Source organism: Bison bison, unplaced genomic scaffold, assembly GCF_000754665.1.
Source record: "Bison bison bison isolate TAMUID 2011002044 unplaced genomic scaffold, Bison_UMD1.0 scf7180017864324, whole genome shotgun sequence".
Taxonomy (NCBI): domain Eukaryota; kingdom Metazoa; phylum Chordata; class Mammalia; order Artiodactyla; family Bovidae; genus Bison; species Bison bison.
In genome coordinates this window covers 2610654-2622715 of record NW_011494896.1, presented here as the reverse complement: position 1 = coordinate 2622715, position 12062 = coordinate 2610654, and the positions used below count along the sequence as shown (strand labels likewise).

The following is a 12062-nucleotide window of genomic DNA, read 5'->3' as shown; positions in this document are numbered from 1 at the left end:
ACTCTCTAAACCCCAAAAGTTCTTTAAAACACATCTTTGGAATCTGAAAATTCTATCATTGATCAGTGAGTATAAAATCAGATTCTGAAACACTGCCTGATGGGTAACACTATGTCTATGTAACTCATTTGATTAAAGAATATAACAGGAAATGTAGATTTTTAATAAGAAAATCTAGGGAGAACTGAAGTACAAAGACGAATTTAGCACCATTTGGGATTATCAAATTAATCCCACTTTGAAAAACTATATCATCCTTTATGTCAGCATTACATAAATCAACTCATTAACCAATCAGCAAAAAACTTCAAAATGCTCACTGGAGGTGTTTCTCCAGCTTTTTGCATTAGAACCAATGTTTCTGTCTGAAAAATCAGAGTCAGAGAAACCTTTTTCTTCCTTTTTCTCTAGTCTCTTAAACGGTGATGCCAGAATCAATTCAACTTGACTTGTTTTTGCAGAGTTTTCTTTGTCAGGAGAGGAATGGGTTGCCTATTTCTGGGCACGTTAATTGCTTCAGGAGCCTCTCTGAAACCAGGCTCCTGAAAAGCCCTTTCTCAAACCACTGCAACCTCACTTTCACTATCCCTCTCCTCTGGGGGGTTTATAGTTTCTGTGGTCCCCACTTCATGGCCCACGGAAAGTTGTGAGGCTCCAGGGATCTCAACCCCAGTTTCAGAACCACAGAGATCTGATAAGCCAGTCACAGCTTTGTCTCTCCCAACACTCTATCACATTGGTTGACTTGAGATTTGAAAACATTACTCTTACATTTGATTTCCAAGGCCTCTGAGGCTGACCAGTAAAAAGGGGGCACTCTCTGCCAAAACCTGGCCTGCTTTGACTCTAATGGCTCCTTCTCAGGACTTTCTTCCTTCACTGACACTTGGGGCTGATAAGAAGGACCGTTAGATGTTTAAGGAGTCTCTCCAAACCAATATCAAAAGCACTCTCAGTAGCTGATGGAGCCTCAGACTTTTCTACTGTCTCTCTTATTTCCTTAGGATGGAATTCAGAAGCAGCTTGCCTGGGCACCTCAGTAATACCTGTTAACTCTGACGAATAAAGACCCCTTGTATCACAGTCATATTTTGTGCAAGGGCTTTCAGTTGTTTCCTTCAGTAGTTCTTCTAAGGCAACACTGAATTCAAGGAGCTCTGAGTTAGGCTGAATAATCGTTTCCCTCACAATTTCTGTCACTTCCTGAGGTAACTCTTTGCCATACTGAGCAACAGTAGAAACAAATGAGCTAAGGGTTTGGTCTGATGGAGATGCCTGGGCAGCTAAATAAGATCCCATTTTATGAGTTTCATCAGAAACTACATTGAAGGAATACAAATCCTTTCTGTCTGAAGCTATGCTGTCCATTGTTGTCTGTGGTGGGATAACTCCCAGAGAATTTGGGGCACTACTTTCTACCTGTACGCCTTTAGGAAATTCTATTTTTACTTCTCCAGAAACTACTTCCAGCACAGCTGGATAACTCAACCAAGCTTCTGTAAATAACTTTTGTAATATAGCTTTTACATCATTCAATGCAGGTCTGGGTGGAAGAATAACTTTTTCTATAGTCTCTGAAACTTCCCTTTGAGAAAGCAGTGTCTTATCCTGAGGAGAAGGATGGGCAAGCCTGGGAGAAGGCATATCTTGGGGAGAGTGGACCACATCCCCGGAAGAACCCTTTCTGTGGCAACAGGAAGGTTGATCCAGGGGATGAGAGCCTTCTGCAGCTGTCTGCAACAAGTTCTCTGGGTTCAGCTGGCACTCACCACTTTGAGCTTCCTGGGAGAGAGTGCTATTTCCCCAAGTTTCTGTCCCCTCTGGAAAAGAAGCCATTTTCTCTCTCTCATCGGCTGACGTGTTCTGACTCTGCTCTATCCTGTTTTCATCAACGCTACTCTCTTCAGACTCTGAGCTGATCCCAGTGGTGGTGGGTTCACATTTGGTTTGCAAGGGAGAGGGTGGGCTTCCAGTTGCTTCCTTCAGGAGTTTGTCCAGACTAGCAGTCAAAGTGTTCAAATAGGCCTTTGGAGGAGCTACTGTTTTGTCTATATGCTCATTACTGATCTCTTTAGGCCTTTTGGCTTCTTCCTCAGGAGCAGCAAAATCTGTCTCCTGAGGCCATGTCCTATTTTCAGAAACATCTGGTTCAAACACTTGTTTTTCCTGAACGTTTCCACCAGAAGGCTGGAGAACTGGTGACGAGGCTTCGAAAAGCAGCTTCTGTAAGCTGTCATTAAGCGTGTCTTTGTAGTCTTTAGATGAAACACTTGTTTTCACAATGGATTCTTGAATCTCTTCGAGCTCTTGGTCAGAGTCATCGTTTTCTCCCTTGAACATTGGGGTAACAAAGCATTCAGTATTTTTCCCCATGTTTTCCTTTGATGACTCATATCTTGGCAACTGATGAGTGGACTTTCTGGGTGGTCTCCATGGAAATGTGGTGTCATCTGGCAACACCTGGAGTGTGCCCTTTGAATTTAATTTCTCTATTTCCTCTCTTGCCGGAATTTCTTTCTGGTCTAGAAGCATCTCTCTCTCATGGGTACTGTTTCCTGATGATGTCACATCACTGAATTCTTTGTGTTTCTGACTATTAAAAAGCACAGAATTTTTTTGGCTTATTGTGGTAGTATTCTTCTCAATATTATCTTGACAGTTTGGATTGGCACCTAAGTCCCAAAACCTTCTCAAATTCTCAAATTGAGAGTGATTATAGACTTGTTCTGTATTGGGTTCATTGATTCTTTCTTGTAAGGACATAACTTTAAAGTTGAGATTCCGTTCACCAATTAGAGATCTGTCTTTCTCCAAAGAGGTATGCATTTCAATCCCGACATTTGAAGGATGATGCAATGGTGGGAAAGTAATGTCCTTTTCAGAATGCAAACTGTCTGTCACTGGTAATCTTTTTACAGGCTCAGTTGTCTTATTCTGAAAGAGAGACACTGTGCCTGACTGCTCAGCTGAAGGATCATTTTTGGATGGACCTGATATTTGGGGCCTGGTCTCTTTAGGTTTCTTTGAGGAGTAAAAACCGGAGACATGGGCTGCTTGGCCATCGTTATCTAGGATTACTTGTTTGGCAGTGACTTGAGTATTACATTTACCACGGCTCATAGGCAAACTGTCCATGGACATCACAGGCTGACGTGCTTTAGCAGAAGGTCGTTCCTGACTGAATGGAGGTGGGGGTTCTTTATGAATGGCAGCTTTTGTACTTTCCCAAAAGGATATTCTGTCGCTCACTCTCTTGTATTTCTCTCTTTGTACTCGGTTCTGGGGAACCTCACCAGCTTCTGGTACCTGGACCTCAAGCTTCTTCCAAGGAGATACGCCGCTGGCAGCCCCAGGTGGTGACTCAATATTCTCTGGTTCTAAAGAAGATTTTAGGATGGAAGTATCTCTTCCTTTGCTCTCGCTCTCTGCCTTTGCGTGGGCTTTCAAACTTGGCTCTTGGATAATTGTGGAAGAGTCAAAATTTACTTCTGACTTTCTTATATTTTTTTCATAAACACGAAGCTGGGGTTCTTCTTCACCTAAGCTGCCAGCATCCTTAATATTGCATAGAACTTGGTCTTCTGCATGAGGTCCTTTGTGAACACTGTAGGAACAGTTATTGGCTGGAATAAGTACCCCAACTGCTTTCCCTATGTTTTTTGAACCTTGGCTATAGTCTTTAGTTTTACTCTCTTGATTTGGACTGTAGATTTCAAATGGTTGCAACATGCCCAGACTTTCCTTGCCTTGTGGGAACAAATTAATAGATCTGGGTTTGATGTGCACATTGTTATCTTGGCAATTTCCAGAAGGCAGCATATGTTCCTCTACCTGGAATGTTGAATCAGGTCCCACAGGTGTCAATTCAACTTTGGTGGGTAGTAGAGCAATCAAACCATTTCCTTCTTGACTGGCGTCCTCTGTCACCAAGGCAACAGCGATCTGTGGCTTGGAGTCTGGTTTTTCTTTGGGCTCTATGTCTTGGGGATATTGCAGAGATGCCACACTGTCATCTGAATAAGAGCTTCGGTTAAACCAGTCTAGGACTTTAGATATGGAATCATCAGTTGTCCTCCTTATCTCAGTGGCATATGGACCAGAATGTGAGGACGTCTTAGCTCTTAGGGCCTGGAGTAGATGGGGCTTACCTTGCTGATGGTCTCTAGAACTGCAGTCTGGCACCTGAGATGACTCGGGCTCAGTGCAAGACAGTTCATCTGCAACACAGAAATGCTCTTCTAAATAAGAAAAGAGAACGCTTCAAGAATTGTCATGCAATCACTTTACCTTCTAAACAGGCACTCTGTATTTACATTTGCTCCACCATCAGTTGTTTACATCAGCATTTATCAGGAGTTATAATACAAACCATCCTAATTAAGGTATTCTACCAAAGATGCCCTATAATAGTAAAATACAGGCCCCTGGAATTATAAGGGGAATTTCTTACAAGCGTCTGTTTTATTCTAAAAATTCAAGTAGATTTTATATTCTGATCCGTGCTACATTTTACATACAAATTTTTCCCAAAGCTTTGCATAAAACAGACACTCCAGGAAGATACCTCTTGTTGATTATCTACTGGCCCACTCATAAACCCTAGAGAGGGCTTATACTCAAGTTTGAGAAACACAGGACTTCCCTGGCATTCTACTGGTTAAGACTCCAAGTTTCTAATGCAAGGTATGTGGGGTTGATCCCTGGTCAGAGAAGTAAGATCCCACATGCTATGCAATGTGGCCCAAACCAAAACCGAATAGAACAAAAATAATGTTGAGTAACAAAGACTTACGCGAGCTCAGGAGTTAGGAAAACAACGTTCAAGGAAGATTAAACAAGGAGTTCCTTCCAAACCATCAGAATGGCACAATGAAGATATTTGCATCCTGGGGCCTTAATCCTGATACACTGAGCCAGAATCTCTGAAGATCGGGCCCAGGAATCTTTCCTACTGGCTATCTCAGTGGTCGTTTTGTATACTGCAGTTTCAGACCATGGTCTCAAGGGCTCTTCCGCGATCCCCTACTTCCCTTCTATAATTTGCAACTTTGGAGGAAGTTTCTGTGAGACAAAGTAAAATGAGGCCTGACAGAGAATGTGAATTCTACCTGCTGCCTGATGTTTGCTACCCAATGGATAGGAGGCTAGAGAAGGGCACTGAAGTTCTTCTTAAGCTATCGAGAAAGCAGGCTGAGACCTTTCTGAGCCTTAGGCACAGGCACGTGAGGGAACTCAGGCATTCTTTCCCTTTAGTTAATATGTGGGTGTTTCAGCATTTCTCGTTCTTCCTTATAAATGCTAAGCTACATATATGTTCTTGAAAATTATATGAGCTGAATTTTTATGAAGTTGGCTACATTTCAAGTGCACCAGAGGAGATGTCAATTAATAAAATTTTCTCTTTAATTATAAACTCTGGCTAAATATAAAACAACAAAGGCTTATACAATAACTGGCACACAGTGGATACTAGTTTCCTTTCATAACTACACATGACACTATTAAAAATATGTCAGTGATGGTGAATTCCTTTGAGAGATCTTTAAGAGTTCTCTGTTAGGCTGTTTAATGGAAGACTAATGAGGAAAAAAATTCTTGTAATACACTGTTAGTGAAAAAAGAAGTCTGGACAGTGTAAACATAATTCCAATGATATCCATGCCTGAAAATTATCGAAAGTCCCTACGAGGAAACATTAGCAATAGTTGATATCACAGGTGATCATTGTTTTATTTTGTGCATATTTCTTCTCAAATGTTTTCACACTTTTCAAATAAAAGTGTATTATTTTAAAAACAAGAACAGTTATTTAAAAAACTTGATGCCAGGTAATGTTTTTGTTTCCTTTGAGGAATTCTTTTGTTTTCTTCTGGTATAATAATGAGTGTGTATTTGAAAAGCAGAACTAGAGACACAGACGTACAGACCAAATGTATGGTCGCCAATGGGAAAGGAGGAGTGGGATGAAGTGGGAGCTTGGGACTGATGTATACGCACTACTACGTGTAAAGCAGGTAACTAATGAGAACGGACTGTGTAGCATAGGGAGCTCTACTCAATGCCCTGTGGTGACCTAAATAGGAAGGAGATCCCCAAAGGAGGGGATATATGTATACATATAGCTGATTCACTACACTGTACAGTAGAAACTTAAAAAAATATTGTAAAGTAACTATACTCTAATAATTTTTTTTAATGAGTGTCATAGTGATTGTCCTAAAGCTCAGAGCTAAACTCTCATAATTTGCACAATTAGAGTTTACCATTTTTCAGTTCTGATTTTCTTTTTATGCTCCATTATTTACTTGTATATATTTTTGTGGTAAGCAGGGAGAAAACAGGGCATTAGTGAACAAGCAGAACTTTGTTTATAAGCTTCAAGACCAGAAGGCCTGTCTGTCAATCAATATGGGTTTACTGATGATGGCTTCTTCCCAGATTTCATGGTGAGTTAGATTTTAAAATCAGAAAGCATAAATAAATAGCTAACAGAAAATTGTCAAGGTAGTCTATGAGAAAGCAGGTGCACTTTGAAAAACAGGAAAGGTTTACCATTTTTTTCTATGGATTATACCAAAACAAAATATTACCAAAGACTTTTTTCATCTTTTAGATAAACATTTAAGCATCATCTAATTATTGGTTAGTGTTTACTCAAACTTTAGAAGTTTCCTTAAAATGAGTTCCTTTATATCTTTGAAGAAGTACCTGCTAATTTTAAAACTAAAAAATATATATATTCTGCCTTTTTCAAATTATTTAAAATATCCAGGGAGGGGATAATGGAGACACTTTGTCTTTAAGAAGTGGATTGATCTGAGTAAGTGAGAAAGAGTAAGACTGAGCAAAAGTGACTTAGGGTCAACGCAACAATGACCAATAGGGGATGAGAAGAAAAATGATTTAGAAACTTGACTGCTGCTACAATATATTTTTCTGACTACAGAAATTATCATGGGGTTGGAGTAAGACTTAATGAAGATGAGAGAGAGTACATACAATTGTTTTTCCCACTGCTTCTGTTTTAAAACACAAGAACTATGACGTAATCATATGGGTATCAGAAAGCAGTTTGAGGCATCCTCTGAGAGCTCTAAGATCTTCAAGAGAGGGCTAAATCAGTGAGCCAGCAAGAAAAATCAGTATTCCCACTGCCTCTCAACTCACAGCAACTGAAGGACAAAGTTTCCTTCACAATATTTAAAGCCTAGGAACAAATGGATGAAGGCCCTGGGCAAGACATGGTATCAATATGAAGCTTTTTCCTAGTAAGAATTTAAAGTCTAGTTTCCCATCCTTTGAGGCTAAGAAAGTGAAGGTTCTCCTGAAATTAAAGAGAAGCCAAAGTTTTGTTAAATGGGAATCAATAAATTTGCATTAGGTGAATAATAATATATTTACTCTATATAAAGGTATTAGCATATGTTTAATTTTCACTCTGTATACAAACCTTGATTTAACTAAAAAAATACTATAATTTGTTTGACTAAATGACTGACACACTTATAACTGTTTAGGATGAAGTGTAATATGTGCCAGAAAGTGTGCTATTCTGGATCTTTTGGTTATTGGTGATTGAGAACAACCTGCAAACCTTTTCAGAGGCATAAACATTCCCTAGTGGCTTCTGCCTAAATTTTAGCTGGAATACCTAGAAGGCAAAATGGGCTTCTACTAGGCTGCCTGGCTATCTGGGCCATCCCAAGCGCAATGGGTCAGTTTTTATAGCCTGGTAGTGATGAATCTCTTACCAGCAGGGTTTTTGGACAATTCTGATGAGCTAGTTTTGTGTTCATTGATGGTGTGTGAATTCTCAGTGGACTGTGCTCTTGTAGTTAAAAATTCTTTGGAAGAAGGGTGCTCATTAATTGGAAAGGAACCAGAAGTCGTTGGCTGACTTGTTTCATTTTTTGATGGACTTGGGCTTGAGGCTGATGACTGAAAAGGCAAACCGTTTGTGTACTGGGAAGGCTGACGGTCATTCCAAACCTCATCTGTGAGCCCTGCATCTTCTGTTCCATTCTTCAACCTATCGGACTCTAAAACACTAAATTCTCCCACTTCCCGGCCGTGGACCAGCCCTGGACTCTGTGGCAGTTCATCCTTCACGGCAGAGAATCTCACATGCTTTAATGGCTCCAGTGAGTTTGAGGGAGAGTCGTCTTCTAAAGAATGCTCCTTCTCAGAAATTCTCTCATGGATGGTTAGGCCCAGGGATACAATTTTGCTTTTGGGTTCAAAGTTCTGATGAAAACGCACAGTTTCTGAGTCTGTGCTACTGGAACTGGAATTGCGTTTCAGGATCCCTCTGGGAGCCCCTCTTGTGGTCAGGGAGTCTGTCCTCTGTCTAGGAAAAGGCTGGTTGTCATCTTGCTTTAAGTCCTGGGACTTGTAGATCATTTTCCTGGGTTTGGGGACTGGAGCCTTGATTGGGGACCCATTCTCAGGACCTGGAAGAGTCTGCTTTGGTTCCTCTAACTTTTGGCTTGAAATATCCAGGATAGATGACTCTTCTTTGGACTCTGACAACTCCCCTGAAAAGTAAAACATATCAGATGATATACCAAATGGAGAGTAACGCATTAATTTAAAACACCTATCCTAAACTTAATCTACATTTAGCAAAAAATGTTAAAATATTAAAAGACAATAAAGCATGAAGGTTAAGTACAGACCTAATTAAAAACCCTAAAAAAACTCATGCATGAACTTCACTGAATTTAAGATGGCTATGCTTTATATTCACACCTTGTGGTATTTTATACTCAACAGAAAAAAAAATTTTTTTAAGAAATTTCAAAAACTCCTTGAGGAGAGTAAAGAAAAAATACAAAAGTCACTTAAAAAAATTCATGTATGGAAACCAGAAAAATGAGCTCAGTTTTCTAAAAAGAAAATTTCAACACCTAAAATAAAAATTAATTTTGACAAAAAGGTAAAAAAAAAAAAAAAACAGATACCATGTTCCAGTGACTTCTTTTCTATAAAATATTTTATGTTATACAAAGTGTATCCAATGGAGAGGATAAAATACAAACAGTATAATTAAAATTCCAGTCTATGGGGGTCACAGAGTTGGACACAATTTAGCAACCGAACAATAACCAAATTAATTTTCTACCCCTTGTCCAGTCTTTAATGCCTGTGGAATCTTCTTACAGTTGATTTTGAAGAGATTAAATTGTCTAATGTTTCTTCTTAATAGAATGTAAGAATGGTAAAATTCTGTAAGAGGCAGACTTCAATCAGTTCAGCAACAAATCTAATCAAATGCTCCTAGGAGACTGAGCTGATAATTACAGATTAGAGGATTGTAACATTATCAAGTCTTGAGGCAAACTCTTTTAATTTTAAACAGAGAACTGTGTCTGCACAGTAGATATTCAATAAATAGTGTTCAGTGAGTGACTGAATGCCTCTGGTCAAAAAATTTCCCAGATCAATGAGGGGGAACCCAAGGCATGGAGGTCACACAAGTGTCACCTCTGAGCCTGGAATGCATGAACTTCCGGTTTCTAAAATTTCTGCTTCCTTTTCTCGGACAGGAAAATGGTGGGTATAGCAGAAGAATAAGAAAACCATCACAATTTTTCACTTTCTCTTGAAAGCTATTTTAGTTAAAGGAACTCTGAGAATTTCCCTTAGTCCACAGATAACAAAGATAAAAATATCTAGCTCAATAAAAATAATATTTACCCTCTTTTGAAGTCTGAAATAAACCAGTCTTTCCATTTTTTGACTGCTCATTTTTGGTTTGTTGAGATAAGTGATCTTCTGGCAACATGGAGCTATTAAACGGATTCTTCCTTGGCTGGGGAAAAATATTGTTTATTAAATTCATTTTATATGTCATAACAGCAACTCAGTGTCAGCAAATGCTTATTATATGCAATAGTTAATAGTTTTGTCCAGTAAACTCTATCTGGCATGTTTGAAAAATGATGGTCCTAAAAAAAAAAAAAAAGAAAGAAAAATGATGGTCCTAGTTAATCCGGTCAGCAAAGAATCACTATATATATGCCATGCCAAAAAAAAAAAAAAAAATCAGACCAAAACTGAGTAAAATGTACTCAATTCCAAAGTCTTACAAAGTTAAACCAGAACCAGGCATTCGAATCTAATCTCACAAAGGTGAGATTTTTACAGAAGTGAAAAAACTTGGGCCTGAACACATCAAAGAGGTGGTCACAGGTCAGGGTAAACCTGAGGCTCTAATTACGGCAGATTCACACCAGCACTCTTCTACTGTACAAGACTCTCTGTGATAGGTTAAAGTCATACTAAATATAATTGTAACCGACCTTTTCTATAAGGATTTAAGAATCAAGGTATCTTGAAGTGCTTCATAGTCACTAATACGATCATTGATTCTAATGTCAGAAAGCATGTCAATAAATAGAGTTCTGCTTTTCAACTTGTATACTTGATTTACAATGTTGTGTTAGTTTCAGTTGTACAGCAAAGTGATTCAGTTATATATACATTTTTCATATTCTTTTCTCTTATAGGTTATCATAAAATATTGCATATAGTTCCTTGTGCTATACAGTAGGTCCTTGTTGGTTATCTGTTTTATATATAGTAGTGTGTATATGTTAATCCTGAACTCCTAAGTTATTCCCGCTCCTAGTATTTTTCTTTATTAATATCAGACTGAAAATCAGTGTTTGCTATCTGTAGTTTCATAAATTGAAAATCCTCTCCCACAAGAAGACTTGTAACAGGGATTCAGGAAGCCATGAATAGGAATAAGGACTGTCATGGAACTAACAAGCCACATGCCATATGCTTAAAAGAAGCAGCCCCCAATAGTGTCAGACTTTTTATTCTTTAGGGTAAAAAATCTAGGTCCACCAAAAGAGTGATTTCCTATATTAAATAGTAAAACTTATCTATATTTGATGGGAAAAAAGTACTACAAATTCCTCTTTTTCATGGTGCTTTGATAAAATGAGAGAACAGCATTCTGGCCCCAAATGAGCTTTTCAAAGTCCAAGTTCAATCTACCTTGGCTGGAGATATAGCTGACTTCCTTGTGTTTTCCTGGGATGCATCAATCATGGTGGATGCTGGATTTACCACGCTGGAACTGCAAAAGAAACAATAATTCAGAGAATAAAACCTTACCCTTTGAGGAAGCATAAATCATGCCTCTGAAGCCAGAAGCTATTAAGGCAGGATAGGAGAGGAAGTTTGTAAAATCAAACTGCCAGGAAGGAAGAGGGAGTTGGAGCTGAGAGATTAAGCAGCAAAGCAAAGGCAATGGGAAAACAGGAATGAAAGACAGGCCTGAGACAAGGCAAAACCATCCATCAGAAGCCTTGAAGATTTTATCACCGTGCCAGGCACACAGGAGGTTCATGGTTGAAATTTATACAAATAAACTCATCTGAAAGTTGGGACCTCACATCAGATGCAGACTAGAAAGTGAGCAAATTGTTCTCAAGAAGGGAATACCCTTGCTGAAATAAGGCCCCAAAGTGTTCCAGAGATTCTCTGGTCCAAGACTGGAATGGCACTGCTTACTCTAACTCAGGTAGAAAATGGCTAAAGTGGGACTTCTCTGGTGGTCCAGTGGTTAAGAATCCGCCTTGCAATGCAGGGGAAACAGGTTTGACCCCTGGTGAAGGAACTAAGATCCTGGATGCCACAGAGCTACTGAGCCCAGAGGCCACAACTACAGAGTCCATGCACCATCACGAAAGATCCCCCCCAATGCAACAAAGATCCTGGGTGCCACAACTAAGATCTGACACAGCCAAATAAATCAGTATTTAAAAAAAAGAAAATAGCTGAAGAAAAGACTCAGGTGAGACAAGTGGTTGGGCAATGACACAGAAGAAACAGCAGATGGAGATGCTGGGAGGATGGTGGATGGGGGCAACTTACGGGGAAGCTTCCCTGACTCTCCAGGCTGGCCAGGTGAGTTCTTGTTCAAATACAAGAGGAGTGAGGATGGAGCGCAGTCAGAGGATGGTGGGAGGTTAGAAGCCTGTAGCTGGCCCAGAGGGGAGAGGAGGACTCTGCAGACCCTGGCTCCCTACCCCAGGGACCGGGCAGCC

General features: G+C 39.6%; 1 protein-coding gene across 8 annotated transcripts in view; it reads right to left on the bottom strand.

The window, feature by feature from the left end:
* Positions 1-12062, bottom strand: part of SYTL2 (synaptotagmin-like 2) — a 123159-nt gene that overhangs the window by 26786 nt on the left and 84311 nt on the right. For 5 of the 8 annotated variants that reach the window (XM_010853177.1, XM_010853176.1, XM_010853179.1 and 2 more), the window contains 4 exons: positions 11008-11089; positions 9697-9811; positions 7752-8534; positions 1770-4217 (listed from right to left, as the gene is read on the bottom strand). In XM_010853177.1, coding sequence (XP_010851479.1) covers positions 1770-4217; positions 7752-8534; positions 9697-9811; positions 11008-11089 — 3428 coding nt within the window. The remainder of the gene's footprint in view (positions 1-1769; positions 4218-7751; positions 8535-9696; positions 9812-11007; positions 11090-12062) is intronic. The other 3 variants (XM_010853182.1, XM_010853184.1, XM_010853183.1) reach the window with 1 other exon arrangement.